The 19,613-nt window shown below is 45.6% G+C and overlaps 3 protein-coding genes across 11 annotated transcripts in view; all 3 read left to right on the forward strand.

Annotated features, from left to right (window-relative positions):
- The window catches only part of KIF1B (kinesin family member 1B), a 78,165-nt gene extending 72,826 nt beyond the window's left edge, over positions 1–5,339 (forward strand). For all 9 annotated transcript variants that reach the window (XM_021529815.2, XM_021529821.2, XM_021529818.2 and 6 more), the window contains one exon: positions 721–5,339. In XM_021529815.2, the coding sequence (XP_021385490.2) occupies positions 721–763 (43 nt within the window). In that variant the 3' untranslated portion in view covers positions 764–5,339. The remainder of the gene's footprint in view (positions 1–720) is intronic.
- Positions 5,340–6,042: 703 nt separating this feature from the next.
- Positions 6,043–15,541, forward strand: PGD (phosphogluconate dehydrogenase). Its single transcript, XM_021529825.1, has 13 exons — positions 6,043–6,247; positions 6,556–6,631; positions 7,062–7,241; positions 7,377–7,442; positions 8,490–8,608; positions 9,606–9,675; positions 10,032–10,166; positions 10,582–10,771; positions 12,596–12,726; positions 13,200–13,333; positions 13,657–13,756; positions 14,677–14,799; positions 15,228–15,541. Exons 1-13 carry the CDS (start codon positions 6,240–6,242, stop codon positions 15,345–15,347), a joined length of 1,452 nt encoding a protein of 483 aa, XP_021385500.1. The 5' UTR covers positions 6,043–6,239; the 3' UTR covers positions 15,348–15,541.
- A 1,190-nt stretch (positions 15,542–16,731) lies between these two features.
- Positions 16,732–18,915, forward strand: CENPS (centromere protein S). Its single transcript, XM_021529828.3, has 5 exons — positions 16,732–16,887; positions 16,973–17,096; positions 17,442–17,475; positions 17,699–17,765; positions 18,506–18,915. The coding sequence occupies exons 1-5, from the start codon at positions 16,732–16,734 to the stop codon at positions 18,659–18,661; spliced, it is 537 nt and encodes a 178-aa protein (XP_021385503.2). The 3' UTR covers positions 18,662–18,915.
- Positions 18,916–19,613: the final 698 nt, after the last annotated feature.

Raw genomic sequence — 19,613 nt, forward strand, 5'->3', positions numbered from 1 at the left:
ACCAGGAGGCAGATTTTGGTCACAAATTTTAGTTTTGCTCCGAGGAATTTGACAAGATGTGGGAACTGGAGGAGGGAAGAGAGTAGGCAGAAAAAGCCCCAGAACAATCAGAAAACAAACCTGCCCTGTATTTCAGGAACTGCAGGGGCTGCTGTTTTGGCTTGTGATGTTCTGAACAGTCATGTCCAGTTTGAACTTGTGTGGGATGCTACATTTGGAGACCACAAGATGGTTTCCTTGTATTGCCATTTTACAGATTTATAAAGTTTCTTACTTCCTCTGTGCTGGACTACCTTTTTATGTTCTTGATTATAAGCTAAAGCAGAAATTACATTCCCTTTTTATAACTTCTCTGGCAGCCTTTCCACTATCACAGACAGCCCCTGCTTACTGGACACATCTTACTCCACTGCAGTAGCTCTTCCTTTCAGCAAAAAACCTCAAAACCTTAGAAATGAAGCTGTCACTGTATAGCATCAAATAATTTCTGAACAGTGAAGCCCTTCTCCCATTAAAGAAGCAGAACAGAGAAGTGAGAATTCTTTCTCATTTCAGCCCTGGATACATTTTACTTTCTTAACATATGGAGTAAACTAGGACTGTACCAAAGAATTAAAAAAAAAAAAAAAAAAAAAAAAAAAAAAGGTGGATAAACTTTGGAGAGGGAGAAAAAATGAACTTTCAGAATTCACCAACTGCTTTTTCTATTTTTTTGTACAGGTCAAAGCTGGCTCGAAGACGCACGGGCCAGATGAAGTACTGAGTCCATGTAATGTTCTCATCTGTTCTCCCCACTCACCTTCCCATAGATAGTGTTACCTCTCATTTTCTCTTTGTGACTCTTGACGGTTTCTCTTGTATGTAATCCTGTGGCTTAACATCCCCCACCTTCCCCACTCCTTCAGCACATTTTCTAGGTATTCTAACCCTACCTTGTTTCTTTTCACCTGTACCTGAATTGTACTAGTAGCATGTGGCCAAACAAAAAGAGAAAGAAAAAAAAAATCAAAAAAATCGAGTGATTATGCACGACTCTAAAAAGAAAAAAAAATTTTTCCTATAAAAATTGTTTTCCCATTTCAGCTGACCTTTTGGTGTCTGTCCCACTGTCCACTGTCTGTCTAGACTGCTACAGGGTTTTCATTCAATTTGTGACTTGGCAGTGGGCATTGGTTCCCTCAAGGCAAAGTTCCAATGCCAGGGTAAGATAAATTGTTTAATGGAGACATTACCAGCCAGGAACTGCAATAGCTCCTCAGGCTTTCTGGATCCAGCCTCGAAGTTAAACTCTGTTGAAAGCTGATATTGGACAAATCTATCTGGACAGACTGGATTTTGGACTTTGTGCAAGTTTCTGAGTTTCCAGGGTCCAGCAGGCTAAGACACGAGCTAGGAAAAGTTAGGGAACAAACCAGGAGGGGCTGGCTAGAACAATCTGCCTTTAAACTCTTGCTGTGGGGGCTGCAGGTGAACAATACTTGGGTTTAACTCTTACCCAGAAGAGCTTCCATCAGCACGCACTCCTCAGCCATTGAACTGAGCTGAGCAGACTGTGCTGATATGAGGGGAAATAGACCACAGACTGAAATATGAGATAAAATCCCAAAAATTTCAGATTGGCTCAAGCTGTGTATTTGACAGATAGGAAGTGTTAAATAGAAATGAAAATGCAGTTGGTCCCTGGATCACCATGGAGGGCAGATCCCCTCTTCCTCCTTTTAGTCCTGACTTCCAAGATGTGTAGGAACAGTTCTCACCTCTCTGGGAAGAGGTTTAGGACTCCTGTGGCTGTGTCAGGGTAGCAGCTCTGTGGTGTCATTCCCAAGGGCCTGTTTGTGCATCCCTTACCTGTAATGCCACCCCACCTGTCCGTGGGAGCATCCAGAGCCTGTGGAACACTTCCTAGGCCCAGCACATGCAGTGTTCTCCAGGGAGCCGCAGGACACTCTGAATTCCTTTTGAAGTAACTGCTGAGTGTCTCCTAATTTCCTTGCTGCAGTTTTCATCAGTTAAACTCCACGACACCCAGAGTTAATCCTTCCTGGGGAATAGAGCAAGTGGATTCTGGTCCTGGTCAGTGGAATGTCATAATTGGCTTCTTGGACATCAAGTGGGTGGTGTCAGTTCTTGACCTACAGTATAAGTTCTTCTTGTGGCCAAAGCTTTGGTCCTTGCCCCGAGGAAGAAGAGCAGAATGAATTTCCTCTCGGGGAAGTGAACTCCTGTCTCTCAGTCAGGTGTTGGGGAGGTTGGGGATGTTGTGTGTTCTTTCCTGCTGTGTTTTCCTTTCTTGCTGTACCCAGGCACTGCTAGGGCTGGCTGTGATCCTGGGCAGTGCAAAGGGATTTCATCTGGAGGCTCCAGCCTGGCAAGGCAGAGGTGAAAGGGTTGGTCCCACTCTTGCAGTAGGCACAGCAGGCACAGTGCAGCCCTGGAGGCTCATTTGGGTTCAGCCACCAGCCGGGCAGGCCACACGTGCGTGGGACTGGAATCTGCTGAGAAAGGTCTTTGCTTGTGGGGCTGCATCGTTCAGAAGAGTGCAGTGCACAGTGAGACCTCCTAACAGCCTGGAAGGCAAAGGAGCAGGGAGATGGAGGCTGGCACTTGCTGGGACATACCTTTACATATCTCCAGGTAGTTCTCAAGCTAACTCATATGCTCATGCTGTCTCTGTGGTCCTCAGATTTATTTCAGAACTGGAAGCCAGAGTGAAGGAGCATCCTGGGGACCCAGGAACATGATAGGGATAGGGTTTTGGTTTTCTTTTTTGTTTTTCTTTTTCCTTCTGTTTTCGTCTTGTTTAACTGTGTGTGACTCCCAATACAGTGATGATATTCCTTTGTTATGCAATGATGATAAAGCACTTCCAGTGTGTGGATAAAACTGCTTGTCCTGCAGGAGGGCTCCTCACACTGCAGCTAAGCTGATCTCAAGAATTAGGTTAATTCTAAGCATTAAGTTATTGCTGCCATCACCACTGTTTGTAATGACAGTGGAACCTGTTTGAGGAGGCAGAGTGATTGAGGTGGTGGTAGGTTGTGACACACTGAGAGCATTTTAACTTTTATCTGTTTCTTTTTTTTTAACTAGAAGAAAACTAGTTTTCTAAGTCTTTGCTTTGGATAAGCCTGAGAATGAACCAAGTGGTTATAGGCATTGCACAAAATCATGATTAAGGGCTCTTCCTTTAAAAGCAGGAAGAGACAGATGATTATCTTATAGAGAGCTTGAAGTGCTACAGTTGTTGCATAAATGTCACTCTTCTATCTTAAAACTCCAAGCAAATTCTGGTGACTTGAGGTCTGAGTGGATAATGGATCATCAGAAGAACAAAAGTCTGGTTTTAAGCATCAGCATCTCTTAAAGCTGCATAATCTGTAACAAACTAGGTCCTTGTTGTATGGAGTTCAAATGGACATTACAATTTTCAAGTCTGACATAAGGGCAAAGTTTTTCTGCAATTACTGAAGCCTGCTTTGAGACATTTGGGTTTCCCTACTTAAAACTGGACTGAAACTGGACTGAAATAATTCCAAGTTTTCTTTAAAGAGATAACAAACCAAACAAATAAACAAAAAAAGTGAGTTTCCATTCACTTCAAAGCTTGGCACAACATGTTGAAATTTCTTTTGGAAACAGAATGAGGAAGGGAAAATCTGCTAAATTGCCTTGTTGTGACACTCTAAAGCCCATTCTTGGTTACCTGCTGTGTGTGTGTGGAGTCCAGGGTCAGACAGCTCTGGGGACTCAGCCTCTGTAGATGAGGCATCCTGCTGTGGGCCTGCCAGCCCATGAGGACATGCACTAGCAGGGAGCTTGGTGGGCATTCCCTGGGAGGAACGAGTGTCAAACTGTGCTGTGTTTGGGTTTTTATGTTCCTCGCCAAAAGGAAGAAGAAAACTGTCCTTCTTGTCCCTTGAAAATTATGTTGGATCTTCCTGGGTATTGTAAAATTAAGCTAAACCTCCTATACTGTGTCTTAGAAATGCACTTTAAGTACCTTTTTAAAGAAGATTCCTGTATTCTGGGAATATGGAAGAGAAGGGAGTACTATTTCCAGAGAGTATCATTTCCAGACTGCCAAGAAAAGGTCTTTTGCGTCAATGTCTAAGAGTCCTTATTACTGATTAGCATGGTATTTCAAAGCAAAGACTTTACTTTTGCTGCTTGTTATCTAATTTACAGGGATTTAATTTTATGTAATGTATTGTATATTTATACATCTGTAATTAATTGCACATTAGTAAGAAAGAGGATTAGCTTCGGTCTGACACCCACTGGTACTAAACTGCCTGTGCACGTGGATCTGCCTGTACTCCGCACACCTGAGCTGGTGGTAGCTGATGCTGTGGTGGGTGTTGTGCTGAAGGTGCAGCTGTTGTCCTGCTGCTGGAGGAGAAAGGCTCCTGCTGCTGCTCGGGAGGGGTTTGCTGCCTGTCCCTGCAGACGGCTCTGACGTGTGCGTTGCATCTCTCCGTTGTGGTCACTAACCCAGTCTGTGGTCTGGCTGTAGTGTCTGTAGCAGGATCTATTAACTTCGTGCTTCCTTGTTTCAAAACATCAGCCGTTCAAAAGCAGGACTGACTTTTGTTCAGAAGGCCATTTATGTGTTCCGTGTATTTGAAATCAAAACTAGTCCAACACTAACCAGATGATTGTGTCCAATGTTATTTGGAACAGGATTTAAATTGCTGGGATCAGCTGTGTATTCAGAAAACTGGTGTGGAGCTCCTAAGTCTTCAGTTCTTAATATTGCCAAGTGAATGGGCTGCCCCTGAGCAGTGCTGAGTTTACCTCTTGCTTGCCTGGAAACCAGGGGCTGGAAGCAGAGGGAGTTTTGAATGATCAGCACTTCCCAGGATCAGGTCTGAATCTTCCACTTTGCTTGTTCATATTTCATATGCAGTTGGTTATGGCTCCCGAATTTGGACATCAGACATGCTGTCCAATGGAATACATCCCTTGGAATTGCGGTTCCCATGTCCCTGTTAATCTCTCTGTACACAAAGTATACAAGGTAAATGCTGTATAAGTGGCCTTCTTGAACAAATCTCTTTGCAAACTGATTTCATCCCAGCGAAGGAGTGTATCAGCAACACTGTACATTAATTTCAGGTTTTCATTTTCTTATTTTATTTTGTAAATATATCCGAAATTTGGAGCTTGAGTATACAAAATGTAAATATAGTTCATGTATTTGTACTAATTCTGATCCATTTGCTGTATAGCCTTAGGTGTGCAATGCAGATATCTAACTGTGTATGGTAACCTTGCACCACTGAATTGTTAGTGAACGAGGTGAAACAATAAAGGTACAACCAGTGCATTAGCAGATAGAATGTGTGTGCTCCTTCGTCATGATTCAATTACTTGCATCTTATGTTAATGTTATGTTATGTTAATTGTTTTTAAAACCTGTGCTGAACAAGCTGATGCTCTAATGAAATTTATCTTGACTGCTCTTGAGAAAGAAGGAGTGCCCAAAATTAAGGTGAACCAAAAACTTGATGGGCCAGATTGCTGCGGGTCATCTTGTTTAGAAAATAACTACTATAGAATTTAATAGCACTACGGTCTGGAAGTGTGTGTCCGGTAGGAGCGAAGGTGGGGCAGCGGCTTTGTCCTCCTGGGACAGACAGGTTTGTCAGCTTTGGCCTGGACGCAAAAAGACAAACAGCGGGGGCACCTGAGGGGCTGACTGCCCGCTGGGACAGTGTCCAGCGGCAGAGTCGAAGCCAGTTGATAATAATTCCTAATAATAATTCCCAATGACAAACTGCGCAGTTCCCGGCGGGCGCAGGAGTGCGTAGCGCTGGGAAGCGGCGGCACGGGGCAGCTGCGCGGCTCCTCCGCGGGCGGGCGCGGCTCCTCCGCGGGCGGGCGCGGCTCCTCCGCGGGCGGGCGCGGCTCCTCCGCGGGCGGGCGCGGCTCTCGGGCTCCTCGGGACTCGCAGGCGGCGGGGAAGCGCCGGGACCGCGCGGGGACCGCCGCGCCGCTGCCGCTTTAAGGGGGCGTGGCCTCGGCACATCGGGCCATGGGCGGCGCGCGGAGCCGCTTTGGGAGCCAATGGGCGCGCTCGGCCCGGCCCGGCCCGGCCCACGGCTGAGGGGAAGCGGCGCGCGCCGCAGGCCGAGCCGGGAGACCGGAGAGAACCGGGAGAGCACAGAGAGCACGGAGAGCACGGAGAGAACGGAGAGCGCAGAGAGACCGGAGAGCAGAGAGACCCGAACGGCGCTGCCATGGCCGAGTGAGCGCGGGGCGGGGCCGGGGCCGGGGCGGGAGCGGGGCCCGGCGCGCCTGCAGCCGGCTCGGGCGCTGGGAGGCCCCGATGCGCTGTTGCGCTCTTCGCCGCGGGCTCTGCCGTGGCTCCGCACAGCCGCGGTTCCGTGCTCTGCTGCAGTAAAGCTGACGGAATGAACTCGGGTTGTCCCTGCTCCCTGGGGAGGGATGGGCTGCCCTGGCAGCTGGCATGCTCAAACAGCCTGACAGGTACGGGTGCTGCTGCTGGATCACTGCTCGTGACTTCCCTGGCACTTTTGTTCTTTCACATTCCAGAGCTGACATTGCTTTGATTGGACTGGCGGTGATGGGCCAGAACCTGATTTTGAACATGAATGACCACGGCTTCGTGGTAAGTGAGGAAACAAATTTTTTTAGGAAGGCTTTCTAGTAGCATATGGGATTGGAGCTGAGCATTTTGCGGGTGCTTCCCCCCCGCAATTGTGATGATCTAATGGGTGTTATTTCCTCCTTTTAGTTACCTGCGCTGGCCTTTGTCCAGTTTCCAGAGAAGAACAGCGGTGCATGCCTGTACTCAGCTGGCACTTGATATGTTAGTTATGCATGACTTTTCCCTGAAGTTTGCCTTGGCCTTGCTATTAACCACAGATTCCGAGGCACTTGCAAAGACATGCTCAGGTTTATCCCTGCCCTGGACCTGTCACAAAGGTGGAAGTGGGAGAGCACAGGATGCTGCACCTTGCTTGTATAATTTGTAGTCTGAGCTAAAGTTACTGTTCCATTGGTGGTTTTTATTAACACGTTTTCTTGCCCTCCCCCAGGTTTGTGCTTTTAACAGGACAGTTTCCAAAGTGGATGATTTCCTGGCTAACGAGGCCAAGGGAACCAGAGTGATTGGTGCTCACAGCCTGGAGGAGATGGTCTCCACGCTGAAGAAGCCCCGTCGCATTATCTTGTTGGTGAAGGCTGGAAGTGCAGTGGATGACTTCATCAATAAACTGGTGAGGCAGACACTCATTCTACCTGAGACTTCTTGCTGTCTTTTGGAGGAGTTTCCTCTGGAAGTTCTTATTATTCATCATTAGTGAGGTTTTGAATTTATGGATAAAACTGAAATGCTGATTTATTTTTGACAGGTGCCATTGTTGGAGACTGGAGACATCATAATTGATGGTGGGAATTCTGAGTACAGAGATACCACAGTAAGCCTGTTTCCTACCTAAAGTGAATGAATAAAATGCACACGACTTTTCTGCTTCTGATCATCAGAATTGTCACTCAATAAGATGCCATCACCCCTGTGCTCTGGAAAAGCCAAATTGATTTCTGCAAAATTAAATAATGCAGCCTCTTAAAAAGCAATTAAGCACTGCACTATAAGAATGTTTTTATAGACGTTACCCAGATTACCAGAGAATATTTTTTTCAGTGTGTTTTAAAGAGTGAAGAATTCTCTTTAGAGAATTTAATTTTACCATCTTAAAGAGTTTTCGGGGAGATTTATAAGTCTAAGGATATTTATAGATTTGTTGCTATTTCTTAATCCTTTGTGATTGCAGGACAATCCAGTAAGACAGAACTGCTGGTTTGGCTGTCTTGGTAGTGGAAGCAGCAGAGTAATTATCTGCTTGTGAACAGGCTGTAACTGTAGAAGTTACAGAAGCTACATTAGCCTGTCTGGGGTGCTCATGTGAAAATACTGCATTCAGATTGGTATTTCTCAGTCTGGAAGAGGTGCTCAAGTTTGTGTTCCTGCTCTGACATCCTGATCTTGGATAAGTGAGCTGGCCATGCCAGAGTGAAAAGCTCAGTGAGGGTCGATCCCTGGGGATCTCGGCCTGTGCCTCTCTCTGGCTCAGAGGTAATTACTTGCCCTTAGATTTTATTGTGCTTGCACCTTCACTCTGCAATGAACTCAGCAACTCCACCTTGGGCCTAATCTGCCTCCCCCACAACTTCACACAGTATGTGTCACCTAATTCCAAGCCTTTTCTGGCCTCAGTGCTGCTCATGTCTATTTGGTGCTTATAAGGACTGGTTTTTTCACCATGTCACTTTTGCAAGGAGCCAAAGCAACAGGAAGTTTCCTAATGCTCACTTTGGTATATGAACAAGCTTTCTTGAGGCTGGCTTCTAGCACATCCAAAGCAGAACTGAAAACCTAATTTTACATCTGAATTGCTAGCCTTTGTGTGTAAGGCTCTGGCATTAAAGGAAATTAAATAGTGCTGCTCTGCTCTTTGTTCCAGAGGCGTTGTAAGGAGCTACAGGCAAAGGGCATCTTGTTTGTGGGAAGTGGAGTTAGTGGCGGGGAGGAGGGTGCCAGATACGGACCTTCTCTCATGCCAGGAGGAGCCAAGGAAGCCTGGTAAGCATGAACTGCTATATTTTCCTGTTCAGAATGGTTTGCAACAATTCACATTGTGCACTGAGGGAGGGAAAGAGGAGGGTGTGGGTGTGGAGAGAACAAGATATGTTGCCATCTCACTTCCTCAAGGCTCCAGATTTCTCAACCTGGCTGGGGTCATGGGGCAGTGTTAAGCCTTCATGTAAGGCAGAACAAAGGCAGGCTTTTCTTCCAGGAATCCACAGGCAAAAGTAGGGCCTACAGACATCTGAAGGGAGAAGGGAACTTTGCTTAGATTTTAAACAAGTGTTATTTCTTGTTTTTTTCTTTTGAGGCTGTACACACTTGGGAAGCTGCAAACTATGGCAGCAGCAAATGGTCCTGTAGTGACACATTATAAAAGGAACTTCAGTACATATTTGTACTACTACTGAATGCATAAATTTATTTGCTAGTTTCTGCATGCTGCTGTGCCGTTTTGTACTCATGCCTCAGTAAAGGACTGCACATCAATGCTCATTCTAGGTTTTATCCCTGGTTGCCCATTCTCTGTATAGATGTGGAAAGACAAGGTGTGTGTAGGCTTTAAGCGAGCTTTAGTATCTCTTGAGTCCCTGTCCATTTGCATTAGTGTTTCATACCTGTATCAGCCTGTTCCAATTTGATAGCACAAAGCCATCCACAACAGTAAGTTTCTGCCTGATCATCTTTTGCCTTGATCAGCTAAGTAAGGACAGCTTCTGTGTTCAGATGGAGAGGGTATTTGGGCTCCTTGAAGTGCATTACGCTTGTCCATAGTGTTGGAAGCATGATTTTATTGTTCCAATGTCTAGCTGGGAAAAACTTATCTAAATGACATTGCTGTGTGGATGGGTTATCAACCTGCCAGCTACCCTCAGCCCAGGCTGCCTTTTGGAGGTTACAGAAGGAGGCATCATCCTGGTAGATTTTATTTGTTTTCTTGTGTGGTGTTTGTATCCCCTGCCTGGCTGCTAAGGTGTATTCTTTCTCCCCACAGGCCCCACATCAAGACCATATTTCAAAGCATTGCTGCTAAAGTGGGATCTGGGGAACCTTGTTGTGACTGGGTAAATAGTCGTTTGATACTGACCCTAACTTGGGGTTAGATCTGTGCTTAGGCCCTTTGCTTGCCGAAGCTCATGGATTTTTGCCCACAATAAACACAGCACCATCAGTGATTGATTTTCTGGCTGTGTTCATTTCCAATCTACCACCTTTGATAACTCATACCATGCAATGGAAAGACAAAGTTTTGTGGCTGGGTCATGTGCTGGGGGAGCTAAATGGACCTGTGACCCACTGGTTTCAGTCAGCACTGTCTTTGATTCCTTCCTGTAGGCAGAAGGAAGCCACGGGCAGGTATTAAACACTGGAAGTGATGACGATGCTGTTGCTGAGGAGATTTTTGGATGTTTCCGAACAGGTGGGAGATGAAGGAGCTGGACATTTTGTGAAGATGGTGCACAATGGGATTGAGTATGGAGATATGCAGCTGATCTGTGAGGCCTATCACCTGATGAAAGATGTGCTGAGCATGGAGCACGATGAGATGGCAAAGGTGATTTGCAGTTTTTAACGGCTTTCCTTTTTTTGTGCCATGGTGTCTGTCTGCCACTGGTGAGGTGCTGGGCTTGGGTAAAGCTGCTGCATGTACATGAAATGAATTTTTCTGACAAGCCTCCTGCAAGAGTGAGGCACAGTATTCCTCATGAGCTTTACATGAGGTAGGAGCAGTGAGCACAGACAGCTGAATGCTTACAGAAGTTGTCTAAACCTCTTCCCATGCTACAGTTGATTTCCCTCCAGGAAGCACCTTCATGTGTAGAGATGTGAGCTTCCTTGCCTGAAAGGAGCTAGTGAAACACTGAGCATTGTAATCAAGCAGGCAAAGGATATACATTAATCAATTAAAAGATAGAGACATAGCAAATTGTGGTGTGTATGAATATGTATATACGTTTCTCCTTTTTCAGGTATTTCAGGAGTGGAATAAGACAGAGTTGGACTCTTTCCTGATTGAAATCACAGCCAATATTCTCAAATTCAAAGACAGTGATGGCAAATACCTCCTCCCAAAGATCAGGGACAGTGCAGGGCAAAAAGGCACAGGGAAGTGGACGGCCATTTCTGCCCTGGAATACGGAGTCCCGGTCACGCTCATCGGTAACTGGTGCTTTTATCTTTCCTACCCCCATGTACCACATCACAGTAAGGAGCAGGGGAAAATACAGTCTCAGAAGTGAGCCCACAGCAGGGCTGGGCTGGCAGAAGAGGCTCCTGTAGGTTTAGCTGTTCCAGCTTTTCTGCTCTGATAGCTGTTCCTGGGATTTTTTGCTGGGCTTGTTTTTACCCTGTTCCTTCAATGTTGGCAGTCCTGCTGTCACACCTGTGTCTGTGGTGTTTGTGGTGCTGTGAGGACTCAGATTTTCAGGGGAACATTAAGTGTTGTGCTCATAGTGTTGTAATACAGAGGAGCTGGAACACATCAGCAACAGATTTAGAGTGTCCTAATACTCAGGTCTAGAGCAACCTTCCTATTGAGTAAATTAAATGAGTCAAAAGTTTCTTTGCTCTCAGATTTGCTTTCATTTCCATGCTCTCTCTACCTCTTTTTCCTTTGTACTGGCTGGTCAAATCCTGAGCATCGGAATAATTATATTCAGTAGCTGAAAGAAAGTAACTGGAGTGTAGCTGTCAAAGAAACATGGCTGCATTCCAGCAGCAAAACAGTTCTCTAAATGGTTTTAATGTTCTACCACTCCTGTAGTCCTTCAGTTCCAGGTTTGAAACAGTGTTTCCTGCTTGTTCTGCTAATGTTCTCCTCTTTGGGGTGCTTGCAAAGATCAAGGGTGGAGGAGACACTCCCTGATGAGTGCGCTGCAGTGCCAGGGAGCACTGTTAGGTAATGCTGAGCTGATAGGGAAGTGTGTGCCATAGTCCTTGTGCAAACGTGGCCGCTCTCAGGGCAGTTGCTCTGTGGTTTTACTGCATGAGCATGACTTGCAAACTTCTGCTTGTGAAAGCAGAGTCATGCTACTCCTGCTTTTTCCTGATTTTCCTACCATGCTCCTCCTCCCCACTGCAGAAGGAAGTTTTTGCAGAAATGGAAATTAGCCTATTCTGATTTAGGTGAGATATGTCCTCCTGCTGTAGGGAGGATTCAGAGTCTTGTGAAAACATTACTCACTCTTTTTTAAAAATTGTTGTTGATTTTGGGGTGTGGATTTTTTTGGGTTTTTTTGGATATGTCACAACTCAAAAGGTGGAACAAAATGATAGTATGAAGGCTTGCTTCTCATTCTATCAGACCCTGGAAAGCAAACTTTTTTCTCCCTCATTTTACAATACTGTCTTCAATTGCAAACAAGTACAGCTTAAACCAGCTTGATTAGGAACTCACTGAGCCAGCCCGACAGATGATATTTAGTGATGTTAGAAAACATTCTTACGGACTTCTGAATACTACCAGATTTATGAGTCTTATTTAATTTTACAAGTTAACCTGGTGATTTATTATTGATTTTAATTGCCCTTATTTTGCATGTGTGCATTTTAATGCACATCCATTTAATGTAAGATGGCATTTAAGGAACAGCTTTTTATCTTAATAAAAGCATGATACAGTACTTGGTGAAGTCTTCAGCCTCACTGTTCCCTAGATTGCAGTGCAACACTGTCTGTCTCTGATAAAATAGGAAAAGATTTTTAAGTAAATTCTCAAAATTGAGAGCTGGTAAATGTTCCTGAGGATAAATTTTCATATGGATGACTTGTGGCGTTTTTCTTTATCATTTGAAAGCTGTATCAGTCAAGACTTACCCAATGGTAGTGCTGAGTGGCAGTGTTGCCCCTCAGGAGTGCTGTTGGAGTAATTCATTTGTGCCCCAGTTATTTTGCTTGTGTGACACTCTGTGGTGCTTGAGTATCTCAGACTGAACAGGGATGCCCAGCTCTCTAATGATCTCCTCTTTGCTGCCATACCCAAAGGTGAAGCTGTGTTTGCACGGTGCCTGTCTTCCCTCAAGGATGAGAGAGTGCAGGCCAGTAAGCTGCTGGAAGGGCCCAAAATGACCCAATTCCGTGGGGACAAGAAGGCCTTCCTGGAGGATATCCGCAAGGTGAGTGCTTGTGCAGGGTTAGAGCAGGTTTGGGATGCTGTGAACCTGGGGAGGAGCTCTTGTGTTCATATTTCATGAGAACTGGTTCCTGCTTTCAGCACTGTGCATTGTCTCGTGATGCCCACAAAGCATAATATGACCCATTCCTAACCAAAGGAAGGTTAGGAAGGATCCAGAAGGAATTCAACTCTAAACTACAGGGGAGAGTCAACTACATGGGTTACAGAAATCATAATTCATACACAGGAGCTTGTTCACCCCTCAACACTCCTGCCTTTGCCTGGTATTGCTCTCTCTGTTGAAACCAAACTTTCCAATGAGAAAGGCTATTTTGGGGCTCAAATAACTGGAATGTTGCTACTGTACTCATCCCTGTTGAGATGTGGGCTGAACAGAGTAGGTATCCCATGAAGTTTGTTGTTCAACTTTGTGAGACTTCTCTTGGAACGTGAATTTGATTTTTTTTTTTTTAGGCCCTGTATGCTTCCAAGATTATCTCATATGCTCAAGGCTTCATGCTGCTGAGACAAGCAGCCAAAGAATTTGGCTGGACACTGAATTACGGGGGTATTGCACTGATGTGGAGGGGAGGCTGCATCATCAGAAGGTAATTGAGATGAGGGAGTAACCTGGCTGCTGAGGGGAGAAGAGCAGGCAGTTTAGTTTATGAGGTGCTTGGCTGCCAAACCCAGAGATTTCCTTGGAAAATCCATGGAGTTACTCTGCTGCTAAGATTCTGAGAGGCTGTAGACAACACCAAGGGTTACCAGATGAACCCACTATTCTGGTGGCTTAAGTGCAGAAAATTTTTTTAGGCTTTGTCATATTTGGAATCTTAGTCTGGCTGAGTCAAGTTTTGGCACTGTAAGTTTTGAATTCTGGGCCTTTGTTGGGAGCTGTGACATTTATTCCTGCTTAACTTTTGCCTAGTGTGTTCCTGGGAAAAATCAAAGATGCATTTGATCGAAACCCTGAGCTCCAGAATTTGCTGTTGGATGATTTCTTTAAGAGAGCTGTAGAAAACTGTCAGGTAAGTTCCCAGGAAAGGAGAGCATAAAAACAACAATTTACAGCCAGGACTGTCATGGTTTTTCTCTTTGATACTGACCAAGCTATGACTGGAAACTGAAGGTTCCCATTTTACTGGTACAGAGGAGCCTTAGGCAGATATCCAGCAATTCAGAAGGACCATAATAGGAGGAAAAAAGGCCTGGCCTGTGTGAACATTCTCTTCACTGCCCTGTGCCTTGTGCCTGCTGTGCAGTTGGATTTCAGCTGAGCAGACCATAAAGCTCTGTTCAGCACCATTGTTTGCAGTAGCCCCAGAACAACAGTTCCAGACCCACCCATTCTTTTGGCCTGTGTCTGTGCAAACACTGTCCTGATTTGGATGGAGCTGATGGGTGGAATTAAAACCACACTATCTGGCCAAAAAAGAAGTCTCATATTATCATTAATAGTTCTTATAACTGAATCTGAATATTCCATGAAAATTACTAGACCAGATGAACAGTTGAACTGAGGATTGATTATCCATGTGTGTCTGAAGTGTCAGTGCTGCCCTCTTAGGCCCTTGGGCAAGCTTTGTTTTGTGCTTGGTGAGAGGTGCTGGATGTGCCTCAGAGCTCAGAACATTCCCTGTTCCCCACCGAGTTCATGCTTTTGAGATGTTTATGTGAAAGAACAGCATCCTTGCTTGAGGCTGTGGTTTGACTGCATGTCTCAACTCTTCTCATCCTGCTGTTAACCCTGTCTTACCTGCCATTATTTTAGATCAACCTGGTTTATGTAAAATCAGGAACCTGCTGCTGAATTTGTTCAGCCTTGGTTATTGGATTTCACAGAATGTGAAACAGCACCCACAGTTGTACTGAGTAGTTTGTGTGCCTGCACATACCTGTGAGTGAGCGTTGATCCCTTTCCTTTCCCCTCTCTTTTCCTCTCTCCCAGGAGTCCTGGCGCCATGTGATCAGTACTGGTGTGCAGACTGGAATCCCTATGCCCTGCTTCACCACAGCACTTTCTTTTTATGATGGATACAGGCATGAGATATTGCCAGCCAACCTGATTCAGGTAGGTACTGAAATCTCATCATGCTGTTATTTAAACATTGCTGTAAAGGTCTCAATGGCAATATGTCCTAATCATTCACAGTACAGATTGCCTAATATATTTCTGTCGTACCTGAAATTCACGTCAGTGAAACACTTAGAGACAGCTGGATAAAGAACACCAGAGATACTGGTGCAGCAGTGCCCTGTGTGTTTGTATTCCATCTGTGAACCAAGAGTAATGATATCTCTGAACCCAAATGGTTTGTAGAGTTATACATTTTTTGTTGCAGTGGTTTTGCTAATAATGAAAAAGCATTTTGAGTGTTATAATACTGGAGTCCAATCTTACTTCTGTTATTCCTCCTTAGGTAACAGTAGGTGCACCTTCTAGAACTCATATGATACTGACATTTGTGTGTCTGGTTTGTCTGTGTGCTCTCATTCCAGGCTCAGCGTGATTACTTTGGTGCACATACATATGAATTATTATCAAAGCCAGGGGTATTTATCCATACTAACTGGACAGGCCATGGAGGAAACGTGTCCTCTTCTGCTTACAATGTCTAATGGAAATCGTTCCACTTAGAGCCCAGATACTGTAGATCTCCAACATTTCTTCTAGAATATCACTTTTTACTGTACTTCACTAGAACTTGTGTTTGGACACTTTTGTAATAACTTGGGGGTGTATTTCATACCTATATGTATATCTCTCTATATGTATCATATTAAATAACTAAATAAATTTAGTTATAAATGTATTGAGGTGTTTTCTTTCCACTGGTGCTGGCCAAAACTAGATAAAATGTTTTTGTGCAGTCTTTAAAAGAATTTATAGTCCTGTTAGGTTTATATTATTGTAGTGCATAAATTCCTAGGGATCAAGACAGAGATGACTGCAGTTCAGGAATTGCTGAGATGGAGAGTGGCAGACAGCAGTTTGGCTCTTACAGATTTAATTCCTGGGCATTCAGGTGCTCAGGCTGTCACACTGAGCTCTGTGCTTTTGGTGGGATGGGTCATGAAGAAACAAAACTTATGCTCCTGTCACCATTCTCCCTCCAGCTGTTTTTCTCGGTTTTAAGCTCTACCATAAACCCTTTGCATTGCTGTGTGCTTGCACTTTCTCCCCCCAAATCTCCCTGATTCTTTGCCTCTTCTCCCACCGGGGCAATTAAAAATACCCACAGCAACGTGCAAAGTTGTCTCTATTTTATATCCTCTCCCAGCAATGCTACTGCCAGTCATCCTCACGACATCTAAAAAGTCACCTGTGTGTCTGAACCTTCTTATTTCTCAAACTGTTAAATTTTGTGCTGTGTACACTGAATTTTTTATTAATTTTTGGCCATGTATATTCCTGCCAAGACAGCTATCAGTCACTAGCAGAATATCTATTTGAGGTAAAACGTAACTTTCAGTCGCAGGTACCTTTTCTGGAGATGACGCAGTGAGATTTGTGACTCGGCGAGACAAACGCGGCTGACAATGACGCCGGATCGCGGGGCGGCCGCCCGTCCCCTCACGGCGTGGGGCGGGCCCGGCATGGCGGCGGGGCGGGACAGCGTGAGGGCAGCGATGGCCGCGGCGGGGCGGGAAACCGTGAGGGCAGCGATGGCCGCGGCGGGGCGGGACAGCGTGAGGGCAGCGATGGCCGCGGCGGGCGGGACAGCGTGAGGGCAGCGATGGCCGCGGCGGGCGGGAAACCGTGAGGGCAGCGATGGCCGCGGCGGGGCGGGACAGCGTGAGGGCAGCGATGGCCGCGGCGGGGCGGGACAGCGTGAGGGCAGCGATGGCCGCGGCGGGCGGGAAACCGTGAGGGCAGCGATGGCGGCGGCCCCGCCCCGCCCCGCCCCGCGCGCGGCGGGCGGGAAACCGTGAGGGCAGCGATGGCGGCGGCCCCGCCCCGCCCCGCCCCGCGCGCGGCGGGCGGGAAACCGTGAGGGCAGCGATGGCGGCGGCCCCGCCCCGCGCGCGGCGGGCGGGAAACCGTGAGGGCAGCGATGGCGGCGGCCCCGCCCCGCCCCGCCCCGCGCGCGGCGGGCGGGAAACCGTGAGGGCAGCGATGGCGGCGGCCGGCGCTGAGGAGCGGCAGGTGCTCGCACAGGTACCGGGCGGCACACGGCGGCCGTGAGCGGGCTTTGGTGTCTGGGGCGAGGCCGGTGTGTCACTGCCGGCCTTGCTCCATGCAGAGGCTGAAGGCGGCGGTCCACTACACGGTCGGGTGCCTGTGCCAGGAGGTGGAGGAGGACAAGGACGTGCAGTTCAGCAAACAGAGCATCGCGGCCATCTCGGAGATCACCTTCCGGCAGTGCGGTACAGCGGGGTTTTCTCCGGGTGCCTGCTGTCACCGGGGTTACCGCCGCGCTCCGTGTCTGCTCAGCAGCCGGCGCTGGAGGCGCAGGCCTCCAAAAATAATAGCGCCCAACTCGGTCTCAAAGCGGCGTTCTCTTGCGTTATTTTTTGTTTTTATAAGTACAAGAAATACTAGTTCGATTTTTCAGACCATTTAGATGTATTGTGTGGCTACGTGCTTGTGTACGAGCGGTGTCTAATAGCCATTTGTGGTCACTTCTCATAACTGACTTGGATAACTTGTGTATTGTGTATCTCTTCCCACTCAGTGTTTTAAAATATATGACATCTTTGTGTTTTCTCTAGAAATCTTTGCAAAAGACCTTGAAATGTTTGCAAGGTATGCACTGCACTGATTGTTACAAAGGCTTTCTTTTTTTTTTTGTGTTAGCTCCTAGATAATCTTTAAAACACATCTTGTAATTCAAGCTTTTAAAGGGCTTGGTTGGCTACTTAAATAGTGTGTGAAATTATGAAATAGAAATTCTCTGTAGGTACTTTTTGATCGTGGCCTCTTACGGTGTTGGCAAAAATGTTAAGTAGTGTTTTTTGATGTTATGCAGGCATGCAAAACGAACCACAGTCACTACAGAAGATGTGAAGCTTTTGGCTAGAAGAAGCAATTCTTTGGTAAGATGCACTGCATTTTCTGTCTCACAACATTCTTAAACCAGTTAATTCCTAAAACTAACTTAATTCCTTAATTTTCCTCAATTCCTTTGAATGAAGGTTTTACATGGTGCAGCAACTGTTGCATAAGCAATTTCACTGTCTTCTGAGGTAGATATGCACAACCCAGTGATTTTAAAATTTTCATCTTAGTTTGCTTCTTGCCGTTCTGCCTCACTGTGTTGTAACACAGATCTCATTGCAGTTCAAGCAGCAGTCCTCTCCTTGCACCATGGCTGCTGAAGTTCCAAGTTCAAAAGTGCAATATGCAGACACAACATCATGAATCACTTTGCTTTTTCCCAATGTTCCTTCTAAGGTCAGGAATAGCTTGAGTCTGCCTCAAGGTGCTGAGTCTTCCAACAGGGATCACAGGATCATTGCATTCTCTCCTGTGCTGATCTACATGATGTTCAGTGGATAAAACTCACTAATCTGTTAAAACATGCCTATATGTTGATCTATGAAAAGTGCTTCCAGTACTAATTTTGCTTTTACGTTAGGGGATTTTTTCCTTCCATATATGATTTGAAATACACAACACGAACTTGCCTGAGAAGACAAAGTAAATGTTTTTTGGAGTCTCTCATTTTGTTTGTAATAAGAATTTGCCCTGTTAATTTCTCTTCAGTATTTCTTTCAAATGTCTTGTGAATTAATGAAATCCCTCAGTAGAGGACTGATTAGCTTATTGTTCCCAGCTAAAATATATCACTCAGAAGAGTGAAGAGCTTGCATCAAGTAACATGGAGCAGAAGGAGAAGAAGAGAAAGAAGTCCAGTGCAGCTAAGGGAGAGAGAACTCCTGGGGAACAAGAAGCAGCTGTGACTGAAAATGAAGATTCCAACATGGCATGATTTGTCTTTCGAGTAACATTTTAGCTCATCTTCTCTTACTGTCCTAGAGAGACCAGAATGAGCCTATTCTTCTTGCAGGTTGGCTCCAGTAATGAATCTTTAGCTTTTCGGGTGAATGCGATCGGATTTTTGCCGTTCCAAAAATGAAAAGTCTGTCAGAATTCAGTAAGCTTACAGCCAAAGTGCCTTAATTGCTCACAAAAGGTATGTTATTAAAATTGAAATACTTTAAATAAAGAATTTGAAATAGACAATTCTCACTGCACAACTCAGTATGTGCAATACCCTTCATTCTGCTACTTTCTTTAGTAAAAATTTCTCTTCGACTTTTTCCTTGCTTCCAGTTTTGCTATTTTTGCTCAGACACTTTGAATATTTTGTTCTTACTAAGCCATCTCTCGCTTGTTGTCTTGTTTTGTGTGGTTCCCCCCCTGTGGCACTGCAGGGGTGTAGTTGTCACTGTCAGTAATTCCCATTTTCAGGTGGCACCATGGCCACAGGGATCCCACTGGCAGAGCTTTACTCAGTGCAAATGAACTGTACAAAGAATGCAAATAATTAGTCAAAGAAGTGGATTTCCAGGGGTAGCACAGCCATCCATGTGATTACAGAAAGACTGCAAGAAAAAAAGCGTGCAGTAAGTACCTATTCTAACACTAGGAAACCTTTTTACCTGCCACGGCCTGTAAGGTTACAATCTGAATATTGGCAGAAGCAAAACAGATAAAAAGAAGTTGCCTGCAAGTGTCTCCCCTAAGTCCAGTAAATTCCCATCTGGGTAGCTTCACCTGAAGGTAGCCTGAGTAGTTTTGTTTATTGGCCTAAAATCACTGAACTGTTTAGAATATTTATTAGTTGTACTGTCTAACTCTAACTGTGCCATAATTAAGCTGAACTGTTGCATACAACGGGTTCTCCTGGACATGTGCTGTAGGAATATTTACCCTGGGCC

This window comes from Lonchura striata, chromosome 24 (assembly GCF_046129695.1).
Source record: "Lonchura striata isolate bLonStr1 chromosome 24, bLonStr1.mat, whole genome shotgun sequence".
NCBI classification, from domain to species: domain Eukaryota; kingdom Metazoa; phylum Chordata; class Aves; order Passeriformes; family Estrildidae; genus Lonchura; species Lonchura striata.